Here is an 18,591-nt window from a genome sequence, read left to right as displayed (position 1 = left end):
TATGGAAACTACGACGTATCAGAACGAGCGCATTAATTACGAATGAAGCTGCTGTTGTAGAAAATTAATCAACACCTTTAACACTGACCAATCAGAATCCAGAATACAGCAGCGATGTGGTTTAATGAGAAATTTATCTACAGTATGTTCACCTGCTCAGGCAGTCTGCTGAGGAACTCGGCCGAGGTTTCATAGGCGTTCTCTCGTACAGTGTGACATACTGTAAAAGTACACCTTCTTTTTCAGTCTCTCTCTCTCTCTCTCTCTCTCTACCTCTCTCCCTCTCTCTCTCTCTCCCTCTCTCTCGCACAGAGGTTTCCCCACAGCCCCAAACTGCCCCCTTCAATGCTCCTGAAAAACCTTTGCAAAAATTTTCCACCAGGCTAAAAACAGCATCCTGAAACCTGGCACGGACCCCGGTGCCCACCTGTCGCTGACCCCAGCACAGTACACACACACACACACACACACACACACACACACACACACACACACACACCACATGCATACCTATTTCCAGAGTAATATTTATAAACGTAATTAAATCATAAAATTTGCTTTATTACGAGTGCATGGTGTGCTGCCTAAAAGCACAGCTCTGACATTCAGACTCTGAGGAACTGAGGAGAGCTTGATTTATACAGATGATGGATGAGGAGGCAAAAGCAGACATATGATGCAGACTCACAGCACACACACACACACACACACACACACACACACACACACACACACACACACACACATATATATATACATATAACCAGGGTTTAAAAAACAACAACAACAAAAAAAAAAAACGTGAATAATTACATACACATCACACACACAGATACTAAACCATCTCTCTGGAAAACCCAGGAAGGAAAGTTCATGTCTTTGTACACACTGCCCTCCGCTGGCCTCGTTCTCCTGCTGGGAAAAAAAAAAGCACTACAGACTTCTTTAATGGTTTCCATCATGTAATGGGAATCAGCTGAATGGTTACCATTCGTTTCTTCAGGTTTCCCTGAGGAACTCTGGACTATTCCTAATTCTGTGATTTCAGCAGTATTTTAAGATCATTACTCACCACACTGTACAATCCCAATGAGTTCTGTACCAGACTGTGGGTCCGTCTCAATCAGCTCCCTACTTCCCTAGGTAGTGAATCAGTAAATGGTGTACACGAGACAAGGCACTGGTACGGACTCTGGCTCACTACACACTGCAACACGACTACGTACTCGCGATGTAAAACACTGAATCGTACGTGTTTCTGTCATGGTCCTTCAAGCAGGATCGGAGGTTAGCTAGGGTATTTTTAAAAATCATTAAACACTTAAAAGTTATGACTCAAACAAATCGTATATTGAACGTCACATAAAGTTAGAAATCGCTAACGTAAGTAATCAATCGAGAGCCACAATAACAAGCTGCTTACATTCACAGACGAAGGAAATGAAGTCATCAGTGTCCCAGTGTGTAGTGAGACAGAGTCCGTAGCAGAGCCCCAACTTGTGTACATCATATACTGAGTCACTACCGAGGGAGCTGGGGAGCTGATCGAGACACGCCCTATCACGTCCAGTAAGGGAACAGAGTGAGCATCGATGCGCCCTGGTTTTGGCGATGCATTGTGGGATTTTTTAGATAGCGAACGTTCGAGTGCACAGGAAGGATGTTGCGACTGAGACGGCCCTTAAAATGGCCGACTCCCTGATCAGCGCCCTGAACTTCTGAACTAGGGAGCTGATCGAGACGCACCCAGTGTGACAGCGTGTGTTCTGTCGTAGAGTCCCATTATACGATGAAGATCCCCTAACGGTAGACCTGCGATTGAACAACGCGACTCGGTTCTGCTCACGTCATCAAGCATCCGGAAATCAGCTCGTGCTGAAAATGAACTCGAGGTCATGAGGAGATTTTTAGACCAGTTTCCCAGCAGTGCCTCGGGGTTTATTTATTTATTTGAGTTCAAATTCTGCAGATCATCAAATTGAGCTTACAACATTAACTCCGGTTTGTTTTCTCCCTCAGGTTTTATTAAACACATTACACAACCTGAGCGCATTGTTTTACACACACACACGCACACACACACGCACACACACACATCACTCGTGCATAACGAATCAAATGTTGCGCAGAAATGAGATCAAAGATAAACACAAAGTGCACTATTTACTCCCATGTGTGTGTGTGTGTGGGTGTGTGCGTGTTTAACCGCTTGTGACTCTGAAGCCAAAGTGTACACACCCGAACACAGAAGTGTGACAGCGTAAACGCTGGTCCCAGCCCCGGTGTTTATGTGGTACAGGGGTTTATGCGTGTAAACAAAGCCACGGGCTACTTATAGTCCACGCGACTTAGCGAAAGCGGCTCACGGGGCCACGGTCTTTTCCGAATCACGTCATCCTTGACCTTTCTGCTGTTTGGAGACGGTGTTTGATTTCCCCTGCGGCAGGAGCAGCGACAGCCGTAAAAGAGCGGCTTTGTCCCGGTCGGATGGAGGCCAAACCGCTAGAGAGTGGCACGAGACCAGCCGAGCTCGCTCCTCATCCTCACCTGGCTTAAATTAAAGCTTTCACATGAAATCAAGCGGCTGATTTAAAAAGGAGAGCTGATTATAAACTGCGCCATTGTGGCCTAGCGAGCAGCCGGCTAGTCAAAAGGTTAAACCAACACACTTAGTGTTTATTACATGATTTCTGTTTGCTAATGTTGCTAACAATTACGGGAAGCTTGTAGCCACCAGATTAGCAAGGCGCAGTAAATGTGTATGTCTTCCCTCCGACGCTGTGAGGCTCATACAGCTGCTACGCGCTGAAGTACTTCACTAACATTTAAAAGCATGTTTCTTCTGGAATCCTGGATGGTGATTGGTTAAAGGTGCTGATTAATGAATTCTCTAGAACAGCGGCTCTGACAGGATTTGCTCTGCAAATCACAGCTTTATCTATAATTAACGCGCTCGTTCTGATTCGTTATGGTTTCTATAGTAACGGCTCGTTCATGGGGACATGTACAGCGAACGCTCCACTGATAATAAACTGGTTAAGATGTGTTATGATACAGTGGGTTTCTTAAAGTAAGGAGCTGTTTATGTAACATTTATGGAAGGAGTCTCCAGTGTCAGAGGTGAAGCTGTAACTTTAAGTTCTCCGACGTCTTCAGGACAGAGGAGTTTACGCTTCTTTGTGGTTTCTCGCTAACACAACAAGCTGCGGGGTTTTTTGCCTTATTAACTTCGAGAGAGAGAGAGAGAGAGAGAGAGAGAGAGAGAGAGAGAGAGAGAGAGAGAGAGAGAGAGAGAGAGAGAGAGAGAGAGGCAAAGAAACTAAAAATGGATAAAAAAAATATATAAACAGATACGCAGCATTCTTTAATCAATAAAACTTTTAATCTCTTGGCAAATCGCTGTGGTGTAAGAAGAATAAAGCACTTGACGAGTCTGATGAAGTCGTAGGCCGATGCAGGAGCGTCCGAGCCGAGATCAGATTTAATCACAGCGGGAGCTCGGTGGAGTAAGCTCATCACTTTTTGTTGGGGTTTATTATGTGCTTGAACATACTGTTTTCAGCATTTTAAAGTCAGCCTCATCAAGTCTGAGTAGCGAGGGAGAGTTTTACAGAGGACACGGGGGAGGAAAAGGAAAAAAAACACGGTCTGTGTGGAAGAAGCCAAAATCCGCCTCGCTTCAGGGAAGTTTGGCGCAGTTCATAACGCTCTCGTCCTGATTATCGAGGAAAGAGCGAACACAGCAGAACCCTGTGTGTGTGTGTGTGTGTGTGTGTGTGTGTGTGTGCGGGGGGACCTGAGGGAAACAGTGAGGTTCAGCTGAGCAGAAGGAAAATAAAGACCCTGTTCAGACTCTTCACTTCTTCTTCAGCTCAAAAACATATCTGGATTTTTGCATTGCATTTTAGATGTATTTTCTCTTCCTGGAGTGTGTGTGTGTGTGTGTGTGTGTGTGTGTGTGTGTGTGTGTGTGTGTGTGGGGTTTTGTATTAATGTGTGCATAACAAAAATTTGCCTCTTTTTCATTTTTCTCCAGAGACTCGACATCAGTCCCAGTTTCATCCTGTTTTTATTTCTTTATTATTGATTTTCTGTATATTTTATTCATGCAGTCGTCCTCTCTGAGGTTTTCAGATTTCATCGAGCTCCTTGAGTTTGCTGTGTTTGGAGTTTTTTGGTGTTTTTTTGAGGCCCAGCTCTTGTGCATATCTCCCCTGAAAGGCACTGAGATTAATTCCACATGCCACTCGGTGGGAGCGCAGATTGAAACGCGACCCTTCTTGGTTCCTCCAGGATGCCAGTGGAGCTCTGGCTCCAACACCCGGCCTCTGATTGACGTGTTTTGCTTTCGGACAGCGGCTGATCCCACGCCAACGGCAGCAGCTCTGACCCGAACACACTTCCTCCACACACCGAGCTCGAATCAGTCACTCAGGGTTGTGTCTCATTATCCCCCGGGCCCTGTCCTTCAATTTATCACTTTATAATTACAACATTTATTTTAAAATCCATTATACGTGTTATTATCATCTTAAAACTATTAGCAATATAAACAATACTGATGAAAATGGACATTAGCTGAGATTAGTCCTGGGTCTGAATTCTGCTTCATTAGTTGGAATGGCTACCAGTTTATAGCCACCAGTTCAAACCTTTCAACCATTTGTCATTTTAGCCACATTTTTATCTTTAACATTTAAAAAAATCACGTTTCCCAAATGTTCAAATTCATCCGTATTATTATTCCGAAGAGAAGCCTGTAGACTGTAAACAGCAGCGGGCCGAGTACAGCGCCCTGAGGGATGCCTCGAGTAACCGCAACAAAAAGAGGATTTTTCTTTTTCTTTTTGATCTGCCGGGACACGTTCAACATGTCCAATTAAGCTCTCGAGCTGCAGGGCTAATGTAACTCACAAGTCTCAGAATCTTGTAGCCTCCAGTTTAGCATGGTGCACTAAATGTACATTAAAAGATTTAATACATACTTATTGTGCTATTTTACGAGACTGTTTATATACGTATGGTGTGTTTAGAGTTGTGTGTCTGTGTGTGTGATGATTCAGACATGGAGTTTGAATTACTGCTAAACTGGTAGCCGTTAGCTTCCATTATTTGTTGAGGCGTGTAGCTCCAGTACAAAGCTCAAGAAGCAAACTTCATACTAAAAGTTGGAGCAGAGGGACATGGTGGATATTTCGATTTCAGCCACATTGTCCCCTTAATAAATAGTTTTCATTGAAAAATTAAGTAATCATTTATTTCTATAGTTTCTGTTTATTTATTTCATGGATTTTAAACGCAGCTCTGTGTGAGTTACAGTATATAATTATAAAAACAAGTATAAAATAAAAAAAGACAACGCATTCTCTCATTCTATTTTAGTTCTCTGCGTGCAATTGATAATAATAATGATTGCGTTAAAAAAAAAAATCATAACACAAAGATCAAAGTACAAATAATGCAGCACTGTACAGTCACTAATTCATGATCTTTTCATTGTTTGCTGCTCCGTTACATTCTTGATCTTTTTTTAAATCACAGACGAGTCTCTCGGAATATCCCCGTTAAACTTGTTCTGTATAATCCAGCTCGACGTGTCAGAAGCTCTCCTGCTCTCTGCTCTTTAATATTTAACGCTTTCCTCTGTACCTCTTGATGGCAGCATCTGCCTTACCCATGATCCTTCAGGGCAGACGTGAGGAAGCGGATACACACCGACTCGACTCGGGGGAGAAACGGCAAACGCCCCGAGATCAGGAGAGAAAAGCAGCATCCGTTTCCTGCTGATGAGGTGATTCACTTGATTTACTCACTCAGCTGGAATCAGATCATTAAACACAAACCAGGAGCAGAACCCTAATAGAATTTTTTTCCTTTTATTGTTACTTTATTGTGTTAGAATTACACTTCACCTGTATGTGTGTATATATATATATATCAATACAATAGATTTCTACTTTCAATTTTCTTTGAGAAGTTGTTTTATATGCAAATTAGGCAGTAGATAATTAAGTCTTTGCTAATCTGCATACCATTCTGTTTTCTTTCATTCTTCTTCTTCTTCTTTTTTTTTTTTTTTTTTTTGATCTAATGGATCTCATTTAATAACTCGCCCAGTCAGCAGACTTCATCATCGTTTATCTACACAGCGTTATTTCATGGATTTTTTTTCCCCCAAGTGCACAGTTACATGGACAAAAAGTCATTTTTGTGGATGTTTCTTCCTTAAATAAACATCAAACAGTGAATATTTAAGTGTGAATCATTGCATCACCTGAAGATGTGTCTGCACGTACATTACAGAACATTAGCAAATCGTAATTCAAGCTTTTTTGCAAGATATGATTCAATGTTGATTCAATTTGGATTAAATTATCAGGAAAGGTTGAGATTTCTCCATGAGAAACATCCAGAGGTCTGAGTCATCGCTCGTCGTGTACTCGGTCTCTGATCACTTTCAGGGCTTCTTTTAGTGTTCTTTCCATAACTAAGGCTTCTTAGCCTTATGACAGTGGTCTATGGGGAACCCTTTCTGATAGGGAAACTAGTTTAGACTATAAAAGGGTTCTACAGAGGGAGATGTGAAGAACCCTTAAATCTTCTTAAAATCCCTGTTTCTGTTTGAATTGTTTAATTAAAGGGGATGACTGAAGGGAAAATCAGCTCCTGTATGTTTTGGTATATTGGTGGATGTTTTGTTATTGTTGATATACGGTAAAAGGAAACTCGATGTAATGTGTAAAATGTACTCGATCGAACAGTTACTACTGTAAAGATTATTTTTTCGTTTGAACGTTCTTGTCATTTTTACAGTAAACTCTGTAGATGTTTGTTTTTTTTTACACTGTGTCCTCTAGTACAGAACTCTTCCTTCCTAGCCATATTTTCTGCAAGGTTTTGACACTTTTATATAATTTTCTACCTGAGAATAGAATAGAACATCACCACGGTTCCTGCTTAAATCCTGAATAAAGAGAGTGTTTGCATTTCTATCATCTCTCCTGTTCCTTGCGAGACGGCGCTCAGACGCGGGCTGGAGACGAGCTGCACCGCATACTGATCATGCCAGGAGAAATGTATTCTGGTTCCACTTTTATGAACCTCAGAAATGAGAACATTTTTCAAGCGATGCTCGTGCAGCAGCTCTGTCGCTGTGAGGAGACACCATCACACGTCTCCTTGAAAAGGTGAGAAGCGCATCAGTTCCCTGAGCTCGGAGTCATGCTGCGTTACAGGTGAACACCGACATGTGATTAACATTCTCCTCCACGACCACGGCGCCATTAAACAGCGGTCAAATCTCTCCAGCACTGATGTTTCATGTTTTATGATCCTGTACCGTAATGTCATGAGCAGCAGTTGTTCTTTTTTTACTCATCCTGTACTAGTCTCGTGTTCGTCCAATTAAATACTTTATAGAGTGTATATGCCCCGCCCCCAAGGGCATCTTTCTCTATAGTAGCAGCTCCTTACCAGTAAACATGGTTCACCTGTGGTTTCTTTCCCTGTATGTCTTCACAAACACTATTCCCATTTCCAAATGAGAATAAATATTTGGAGTTTATTCATGCCTAAGTGGGCGGAGTTTATCTGAGTTGGTGGTTTTGTGACTCTTTTCAGAGGCGTGTTTAACCGTCATGGAGCTGCTCAGTGTCGGACTGTCGCTGCCTAAGACTGATGGGGAACACGATTCCGTCTTTATACACCGTCTCCATCAGTAAGACTCAGTAATGTCATTTTATCTCCCACTCAGACGCATCAGATATCTCCCAGTGACGACCGTGCGGCTCTCCGTCACCATCGGCAACGCTGACGCTCCACCATGACTCTAACGCATACGCCATAACTCCAAAAACACACGCATCCCGTCGTCCAGTATTAAAGTAGTCTACGTTAGTGTAGATTCAGCTTAGACAGTTGAGATAGTCATCTAAACTAAGTTTCTTTTAGACATTTCATGAGGATTTGAATGTCTGAAGTGTACGATGGTGTCTGCACATGTTCATGATAACAGTTCAATCCTGAACTACATCATTATTTATTCTATCTGCGAATGTTCCAGAAGTTTCCTTCTCCACTCGTACGCTGCCTCTCCAAACTACATGTGCCATACGGCTTTAAATACGACACCTTCATGTTTGATAGACCTCAACACCTTCGCACTATGATGCTATGGGCCTTTACATACCACAGGATTATCACACTCCTGCGCACGGTGTGAGATCAGTGCTATTTTTAAACTAAATATTAATCGAAGGTAAAGTCTGATGAAAAAAAATACATCCTTTTGCACCAAATGTAGTCAATCAGCTGAGACATGTTTAGCGTCTACAGTTTTCTTCTTCAGGTTCTTGGACAGCCAGATGCCACGCCCTTTAGGCCCCGCCTCCTAATGTGTAGCAATAAGCAAATAGCAAGAAGTGATGCAGTCCTGAAAACTTAAAGTTACACCTTTACCTCTGATTGTTATAAAGCTCTGGGACTGGAGACTCCTTCCATAAATTTTAAATAAATGTCTCCTTAGAGAAAACTTCACCATGTCAACGATCATTTTTTAATCAGTTTATTATTAGTGGAGCGTCTGCCGTGCACGTCCCTGTGGATGAACTGTTACTAGAGAAAAGATTTTGAGAATTCAACAGTGCTGTGGTAATAATAATAATAATTATTATTATTATTATTATTATTATACATGATATATTTGATAGATATTATGATGTTTTAAAGGTTTTGGAAAGCTGTTTTCGTGAGTATGGATGAGTTTGTTCAACACCGAACGCGTCCTGGTTGATCAACTTGCATCTGACTTAAAGGAAAAATTTGTGTGCCTTTTAATCTTTCCTGAATGTCACCTTTAAAGAGATGTGACAGGTTTTCTCCGAGGCATTTTCTCAGAGCAATGACACCTTTTCATGTCTCCTTTCTCAAATCAGACAGAAAGTTTTCTATTATTTCTTTTGTCCCCAGAAAAGTAGTCTCATAGGCGTCTGTAAAAGTTGACCTTGACCGACTCTCCGAATAAAAGCTCCATGTCGACAATCAGCATTGATTCGTGATCCATCACCCCATCACTGTGAGTACGTGTGAGTAATCATGCTCTCACACTGAGCTCCAGCGCCCCAAAATCAATCTCATTGTCCCACTGCTGCTCTCCGCATGCTCACCTGATAAAGGATGGCCTGTCCTGACTGCTAAGTGTGACCTTTGACCTTCAAAGACGCGCCAAGTGTTCACGCAATCATTCCCTGAATGTTTGCGGATATGTCTGAATCCAGAATGGAGCCATGTTCCAAAATATAGGGCGTAAATATAAACGTAATGTAAATATAACATATTTAGTGCACAATATAGGGAGTACAGGGAGCTATTTCAGTTTCAGCCTACATCCTAAACTCTTATTAAACTGTACATCAGAGTACTACGCCACCTAGTGCGCTTTACAAATCTCTACATTCGAGTACACTTCTCTGATGAGAGCTCTTAGAGAACAGGTGAGTTACACGGGGACAAGAACACACTCAACCACACCAGGAATTTAAAATATTTAGTTACTTTTTTTTGTCACTCGAGTATTTGGAGTCGACTCAGTTAAATGATTCACTTGATGCACTTTGTCTACGTGTGCAGTCTGACCAGGTTGCGTTATTTTATAATGAGTATGTATGTCCTCATGCCCAGAAACACTGGAAATCTACAATTTGGATGGAACACATTGAACAGGTCCACACTGGACTCACTGACTCGCTGAAAGGATTTGGTAATTCAAACACTAACTCACTTGGACGAATCCTGCTCATAACCGAACGATTTCGTAATTTAAAAACTGATCCACTTTTTCACAAAATATTTCAGTCGGTGAAGTCGCCTCACCAATAGGGCGGCGCTGTGGGTACGTCGGTACGTCGGTACGTCGGGTACATCGGGAATTTCATACTCAACAGTACATTAGAATACGTCACCAACTAATGCACTTTACATTCATGCACTGTTCTGAACGCCTCGTAGACTTTCCCTTCTGACTTATCATGAGAAGCAATAAACTTTTTTTCCTGCTGAAAATAATTCCTTGTTCTCTCGTATTGAAGTGTCGGTGGAAAGTACGTCCAAATTATACGCAGTGTGTTTATATTTTTGTCGAACTTTTAATACAATTCAAGTTGATAAGTTCATTTGGAAAGTTGACCCCTTCGGGATGGCGACACCGGTGAGACGGTCAGGCTTCATACAACAAGGTGAATGCTCCTTTAAGGTTACAATGATAATGATATTACAATTTAACTGATAACACTATGTGAACAGGCTGCAGTATTTGTTATTGCGCCCCCTGGTGTCTGCTTATGTCGCTTTATCTTGCTTTCATTCGTATAATTAATAGTGTATTGTATATCTGATTATTGTCACTACGTTGTATGGTGGTGAAAGACCGACTGTGTGACAATGTAAAGCACAATTGGGAGTCGAAATAGAATTCAAAGTGTGACTTTTAATTAGCACATTTAAGAGGGTGAAAACCCTGTACCATGCCTCATGAACAGCTCTAATAAGGTGAAGTAATTAGGCTTTCCCGCTGTAAGTGTCTTCACACCGCATCCTTCAGCACATCCAACCGCAAAAACACAACACTGTCAGAGAAAGAAAGTACAGGAGTAAAAAAACTAATAAAGAGCCAAGTGTGACATCAATTAACCAAAGGAACGCACAGGCGCTCTTCCTGAAGCCATACTGACACTAATTAGACCACCACTGAATCATCTGAGGATCTGTACTGAAACATGGAGCTACGATCTGAGCCGCCATGGCGGTCTGTAGGTCTGTGGGGTTTTGCTGAGATCCTGATGCCGGAACCTTCCAACATAATTTTACCAGCGAAAATACCCACAGGAATAGAATGTGCATAAACAGTACTTCTTTTTTAATTGCTGTTTTGCAAACCAGCTAATGGATTAGTATTATGTTAGACTAAATAAATATCATGCTAGCAACTGTAAAGCAAGCATCACTTCCTAATACCTTTCAAACATTAGCTAAATTTTAACGTTAGCGCTAATCCTTGACAGAGTAATGTCGCTCACTTTGGGAATGTAGAGATGTCATTTTAAACAGTTTGTAAAATATTTGAATGTTACCCAACATATTTAAATTTTATTTAGACTTGCTAATCCTACAAATAAGAAAAGAAGCAGCAACTTATCAAAAATAGCTACTCTTTTTTTTGTGAATCTAGAAACTGGTGTAACTTTAGGATATGAGTAAATTAATGAAATTAATTTGCTTTAAAAATTCCTCACAACATAACTGAAAGGCAGGGTGATGTTACAAAACGATCTTGTTATTTTTATTTTTTATATCGTTCAGCCATATGTAACGTTAATTAGGATATCTGATTAAGCCAATAATTGACCCTTATGAGCATCAACCTGACAATATTTGGCTCAGATTTCTATGCTGAGTGTCGAACCACATGCTAATTTACATGTAAACGCTCACAGCTTACAAAAAGTTAACAAGCTATCAAACACCAAGTTAGCAGTTTGACTAGGACGTTAGATTTATTGTTAATGATAAAGTACACTAAATTAGGTTTAATCTTCCTTCGTAACGTTAGCTAAATTATGTGGCTAGTCCTCGTGAACTCAGTTACAGTGGATGCTAGAATTATTGGCACCCTTCATAAAAATGTAGAATAAAAAATATGAGAGAAATATGTATTTTATTAAGAATCACATTAAGTTGGCATAAAATGTCGAGTTTATTTAGAGTTTGTATCTCATTTTCCATGTGAAATCAATGTAATGTAGCCTATGTCAATTGTGTTAAATTCGATTCAGTTGGAGCATGTATTCACAAAAACGTCCGAATTTTAATTCATTCTGAACTTTAAAAATATATATATAAATTCTTCCAGTCGACACAGAATATCTCAAATTTTACAATTCTCGTTGTGATAATATTATTACGTCGCCCATGTCCTCCCTGACCACCGTAGTGACGTCAAAGGTCACCGCGCTTTCTCAACAAAGAGGCAGAAAGAACTGACAGAAAGAAATGCTAGCTAATGCTTAAAGCTAACACTAGTGCTAGCAAGTCGGGGACATGAATTTTTTTTAAGCAGTTACTTTGAAATCCATCAAAACACTATCACATGGACGGTGTATGATAGAAACACACGACCATTTATTATTAAATGTATACAAATATATATTTTCGTAAGGCCAAACTAAAATTCTAGCTAACCTTTGAGCTAAAGCTAAGCTAAACAAGGCTGTCAAGTCAAAAAGCTCTCGTGCGTCACTCCGTGACTGCGCATGCGTGAAAACGGCGCGCACGCGCGCTTCAGGCGAGTAGAAGCCCCATGCTAACGTTTTAGCTGAAATATCAGAAAACGTCTTGAAGCTTTGTGAGCCTCAGGCTTCATGTGTTTTATAAAGAACAGTATGAGGACTGCGGTTAGCTGACAGAGTGTCCCAGAGGACGTGAAGGTAACGAGGTTATTTTTTTCATCTTCAAATTGTGAGAGCACAAATTGTTCTTATTGTGGTTTCTGGTGTAGCTCAGGTGCTAATGTTCTGGAGGTCCAGATTCAGGCCTGAAGAAATGCCTTGCAGATAACTTACTATTATTCAGATAAAAGTCAAACTAAACAAGTTTTAATACAAGATTTTTTTTTATTTTTATAAACTTTCACTTCATGAGACAGGCCATGTTTAGTGGAGTTTATTAATGTTTTCCTCCTATTTTTAATTCAGTCATAGGGCCACATTAATTATAATATTGATTAATTATTGCATCGTGATAAAATAGTTACCTGTTATTTCTAAATAACTATAAATGTTGTTTATCAGCACAGCATCATATCATTACAGATTACAGTAATATTTTCCCAAAACATTTCTTACACTGTCAGTATTTATTACACTGCTTATCCAAAAGCAGGGTTTAGTTGTTTGTACACATTGTATTTTGCACTAATCCCACTTTTTACCTTTTCGACACCGGTATCGGAGGTGTGAGTATGGGCCGTTACATTATACTGATTTAATACAAATCTCGTATAACACGCCTCGTGGTTTACGTTGTTTCAGATGATTTTCGGGCCCAATACCGATCTACATCTCATTTATTGTACTCTTTCTGTTTACTATACAGTCAGGTTTGTTTATATGTAGTATATAACTATATAATGTTTTTCCGCCTTTTTATTTTCTAGGCATGGCCGTCTCGTGTGATTAGCGATGTGAAAGTGTTCACGTTCGCCTTCTTCTTCTCCGTCGTTCTTCTTCGTTCTTCTTCTCTGGGACGGTTTAGTGTGACTGGTTCTCGCACAGGGAATATCCAGGATGAAGAAATTTAGTCTGAACACAATCAGAAAGTCATTGAGCATAAAAGGGAAAGAAGAGAACGAGTACGCGGTGTCACAGCCGGACCTGTCCACCGGTTTTCCTTCGGAGCCTTCTCTTTACGGAGGCTGCTATAGCAAGGACCTCGTGGGCGATAATTTGGATAACGAGGAGTTGAAGGGATGTAAAAGTCGCTCTAAAAGCGAGGGTCTTATGGGAACGCTGAAGAGGAGACTATCGACGAAGCAGAAACCAAAGGTGAAAGCGAGTTCTCCGTCCGTCTGCTCGATCGATGATGACGCGTTCTCGTCGTCGTCGGAGCCCATCACGTTTCGCGACCTGAAGTCACAGCATTCGTCTCGAACAACATCTTTACAGAGCCACCATTACAGCCCGACGCCATGGCCTCTCAGAGTGACGAGCTCGGAGGAGACATGCAACGCCAGAGTCAGCGCGCTGATCCCGTCCAGCAACTCGAGTTTATCTCTCAACGCCGTCCAGAAGAACTTCCTGGGAGACGAGATGTTTGACGGTCGGAGTCCCGACCCTCAGAACGGCGATCTGGAAATGGACGATCACGTGCCTGTAGTCATCGGCCTCACTGCTCAGGATTATATTCAGTACACGATGCCTTTAGACGATGGACTTTTCGCCGGAGACGAGCCGCCTCGGTCTTATTGCCTGGACGTAACGTCACCGATGGACGTGTTGCCTCAGAGCGAGTGTTCTCTTCACGCCGACGAAGACTCCATCAGTCATGACCTCCTGTCTCCTGACATTTTCATGGAGCCGTCAGTAAACCGGCTCATTCTGAACACCGCTAACGTTCTGTTGCAAAGCTCACGCCTGGAGTCTCCTCTGCTACCTCCACTTCCTGTTAGCAGCCTTCCTGTTCGGTTCGGTGGCACCCGAGTAGCCGATTCGGTTCTGGAACATCTCAGCTTTGATCCGAACTCGGCTCCAGGAGTCCAGCGGGTCTACGACGCGGTGCAGACCGGCGGTCCGATGGTGGTCACGAGTCTCACGGTGGAGCTGAAGAAACTGGCCAAGCAGGGATGGTACTGGGGTCCGATCACACGCTGGGAAGCTGAGGAGAAGCTCGCAAACCTTCCGGATGGTTCCTTTTTGGTTCGTGACAGTTCAGACGAGCGCTATCTTCTAAGTTTGAGTTTTCGCTCGCAAGGAAAGACGCTTCATACTCGAATCGAGCATTCCAACGGCTCGTTCAGCTTCTACGAGCAGCCCGACATGGAAGGCCACACGTCCATCGTAGAGCTCATCGACAACTCCATCAGGGATTCGGAGAACGGCGCGTTCTGCTACTCCAGATCGCGTTTACCGGGGTCTGTGACGTACCCCGTCAGACTGACCAATCCCGTTTCACGGTTTATGCAAGTGCGATCGCTGCAGTACTCGTGCCGGTTCGTGATTCGTCAGTACACACGCATAGACCTGATCCAGAAATTGCCTTTACCCAACAAGATGAAAGATTACCTGCAAGAGAAACACTACTGAGCCGACAGGATGCACGTCGCTTCTTGCACTTTCTAGGATGTCAGAACGAACAGTCTTCTCGTGGCTCGTCACGCCATTAAATTCCATGTTTTTTACGTCAGAGGAAAACGGTGATGTTTGTTTGTTTGTTGAGTGTTAGATTAAGTAGCAGATGAGATGTTAAGACGGTGGGTCGAGTGAACAGGGCGTATCACTCCTGCATGCTCGTTTAGACGTCTAGTATTATTTCTAACGTGCGTTTTAATTCCAGGAACAAATACAGGAACGACGTAAAATTTGTTTAATCTTTGCCTTAATGACATTTTAGCACACTAATAAGCTCTAAACTCGTCACGTTTCTTTACTGAAGGAAGGGCCTCGTGGTAAAACATCGTGTCACGGTGTGTATTACAGTGTTTAGTTTTACTGGTGTTTGATAACAAATTGTATCGCGTTATAAATCTAAAGATATTTCATTCACCATAAATAAAACTTTTAATTTACCACAATATTCAGATCTTACCATGTTGCCCTCCCCTTCAAAACTTCTTTTAAATGAATTTTTATCACACAGATTTCTGTTCTTTAAAAAAAAAAATTGGATTGTTATCTGTAATGCGACGAACCTGAAATCGATCGCAAATCTGTCTTTTATTTTAGCAAGTCTTTATTAAGTATAAATTTAACGATTAAGGAATTCCTAGGCTACGTTACCGGAACAGATATAGCTAGCAGCAATGTTAGTAACATTCGTTAGCCTAGCTAAGTTCTAAATAATGTAAAAACGCAGGTATAGTGCGTATGTGGACGTGTCATGGATATAGCCTGAGGATATAGCTGAATGCACATTTCCAAAAAAAAAAAAAGAGGTAGCAGTAATGGACTCTTTGTCTGCATGTATGCTAAATCATAATTAGCGCTAAATTGAATCTCAAACTCGACGTTAGCCAGGTGTTAGCCTTCTTACGGAGTTTAATACATTCCATTAAAATTCCCTAAATGGATTCCTCTGTGTGTGCCGAACCGCTTTGTGTTCACGCACTAGCATGTTGTGAAAAGTGAAATCCCATAATGCACTGCAACAGATTAGTGCCCACATGATGTACCTTAACGAGTATCGAACACCCACAGTGCAATCTGTAGGGAATAGTGAACATGTCCGGGATCATGGGTCTGGATTCGTTCAGGTCTGTAGGAGGTGAAGGATTATATAAACACGATTAATGGTACGTTTAAAATAAATAAATAAATAAATTTATCCACGTTTAGTTCTCCGTTTTTGTTTTTGGTGCGTTCATTAGAATAAACGTGGTTCTGTTATTGGTTCTATCTCACAGATCACGTGTGTGTGTGTATATATATATACACGATATGTATCACGTTGAATATCGTTTATTGGCACGTGCCTAATTTTGTTTACGTTTCCTGGTCATGTGACTCAGTGTTTTGTTGGTCATCCAGTGAGTTTTATTACATTTAGGTGAAATGTCGTGTTGAATGGGCGTGTGCTGATATTACACCTTTATATCACGAATCAATGAAGTAAATTTTAACGTCCAGCTGCGAGTAACCGTGGACAAAGTTTGGCATCTATAATAATATATAAAATAAGAATAAAAAGCGTATCGGAGCGTAATTTATCGCAGTATCAGGACCACATGGTTCTGTATAACGCTTCCCTTCCTGGTGATGCAAAGAGTTCATGATGACATCACGCAGGTCTCTCATTACGACCTTATTCGAAACTTATCCTCGTTATTGGTACTTTTTTATTTTTCTGCGTGAACTTTATCCTGGTCTTGTAGTTTAGGAGCGACGTTAGAGTCTCTGCTCATGGAGGATGTCTGTACATATGAATGTTTATCACGCTGCTCGTCTTTTTGTTGGTTTTTTTAAGACGTGATGTTCTAAATGAGCACTGGTGCACGTACGATGCGTTACAGCGGCTTCTCCCGTTACTTGAATACGTGTTGTGCTTTGCTCCGAAGTTTAAGCGGGCGATAATTCGATTCGACCTGCCGATGTGATTCGATTTGTGCGTCGACGCTGAAATATTCCGTTTCTCGTTTCGTGATAATTGTAACATGATCATTTATTCGCTGCTCAGAAGCGTTTCACTCGCTAACCAGTCCGCTTAGATATAAACTAAACTCGTACGTTATCGGTGAGATCGCATCACGTTAGCTAAATATAAGCGTAGGAACGATTTCTGGCGATCTGCGAACAGAGATATAATGCTACGATACGTATTACATGAGCCGGTGTGGGCGGAGCTTCGTCACAAATTCAACACACGTACAGTGAAATATCTCGCACACGTTTTTTTTTTTTTTTTTTTCCATTCTGTAATGTTGTTTTTAAATTGTTTGCCGTACGGTGTAAAAGTACGTTACATTTTTATTCATCACACTGTTGTATTTTAAAGCTGCAATATGTAACATTTTAGCATTTGGTTCATTTTAATCAACTTAAGATGGAACGCCTGTCAAGTACCCCCCCCCCCCCCCCCCCCAACAAATTCTACAAGATTGAACCACGGTTTAATTTGAGTGACACGTCCATAAACATTCAGATCTACATATTTAAGTCGTCCCCAAGGTGCTTGTGTAAATCTGTTTTATAAATAAATAAATAAAAATGGCAGGATTAAAGGCTAAATCCACTCAGAGTTCCAGCTCAGCGGCGACTTGGAAGACCGCCACATATTAAATAAATAATTTTTTAAAAATTTCTGTTAAATAATTTTCTAGTTTAAAAAAAAAAATCTTCCTTTTATTGTCAACAGTAACGTTTTGTTAAAATAAATAACGTCCTGCAGCTTTAAAATAACGACGTGTTGGTGAGCATTTTAACTGAAAAGTGAAGAATCATCATTGTGTCCGTTCTTTCGATGTTTTTACGATGACGCTCTGAGAACGACGTACGGAGATCGTTTAAAACAATTTTCATGCTGCTTTTTAAATGTGAGCACAATAACGCTACCTGCGAAGACGTCTTCGTCACGGACGTCTGGAACACAAGGGCGAGGATCTTTAAACTTCCCTCGATAACGGTAACGTATGTGAATATTACGATATCGTGTAAGTGATTATCAGCACAGGCCTGGCTGAAGGCCGAGTCGTTTCCCGTTTTTAGGGAAGGGAGGTTGTTTTGGGGTTTTCCTCATTGGTACGTTTTCATTTTTCTTTTCTTGTGTCTGACTTCATGGCTGTCCTTCAGTCCGCGTGTGTTTCATGGATAAATCGGATTTTTTGGGATGAGGCGAAGGGGCGAATGCCACATGTTGTGTTTTTTGTTCCATTTGTTTCCAACACGTATGGGAAGAAATTTTCAGACGTTTTCACACGTATTTTAGATCTCGGAAGAGGAAAGCTGTGTGCTGGTTTTTATTATTGCACATTTTGAGCTAAATGTTTTATATCTACTCTGAAATGTAAATAAAAAAGACTTATTCTCAAATTTGTGTTACTCTGTTCTTGTACGCGTTTCTATAAACATTACAATTTCAAGGTGCTTTGATTTCATTGTTGAGAACAAGCAACAGACGTGAGTAGTGACGTGACTAGCAAAATGATTAGCTTCTTATATAGTAAGTGAGAAAATACAAACGTGAGAAACATCAGTGTTACGCAGGAGACACGGCACGCAGGGGTTCGGAGTTATTTAAAACATTTCCTATGTAAATGCAACAATGAAGTCATGATTTGTGTTTTTGTAGCATCATGCTAGCCTTTTGCAATAAGTTGTTGTTTAATTAGTT

The 18,591-nt window shown here is 41.2% G+C and overlaps 1 protein-coding gene across 1 annotated transcript; it reads left to right on the top strand.

The window, feature by feature from the left end:
* The first annotated feature begins 12,135 nt into the window (after positions 1 to 12,135).
* Positions 12,136 to 18,290, top strand: socs6b (suppressor of cytokine signaling 6b). Its single transcript, XM_017496398.3, has 2 exons — positions 12,136 to 12,479; positions 13,208 to 18,290. The coding sequence occupies exon 2, from the start codon at positions 13,338 to 13,340 to the stop codon at positions 14,850 to 14,852; it is 1,515 nt and encodes a 504-aa protein (XP_017351887.1). The 5' UTR covers positions 12,136 to 12,479; positions 13,208 to 13,337; the 3' UTR covers positions 14,853 to 18,290.
* Positions 18,291 to 18,591: the final 301 nt, after the last annotated feature.

The sequence above is a fragment of the Ictalurus punctatus genome, chromosome 20 (genome assembly GCF_001660625.3).
Source record: "Ictalurus punctatus breed USDA103 chromosome 20, Coco_2.0, whole genome shotgun sequence".
Classification (NCBI taxonomy): Eukaryota; Metazoa; Chordata; class Actinopteri; order Siluriformes; family Ictaluridae; genus Ictalurus; species Ictalurus punctatus.
Note: the sequence above shows the minus strand (reverse complement) of the source record. Positions and strands in the feature narration are given on the sequence as shown.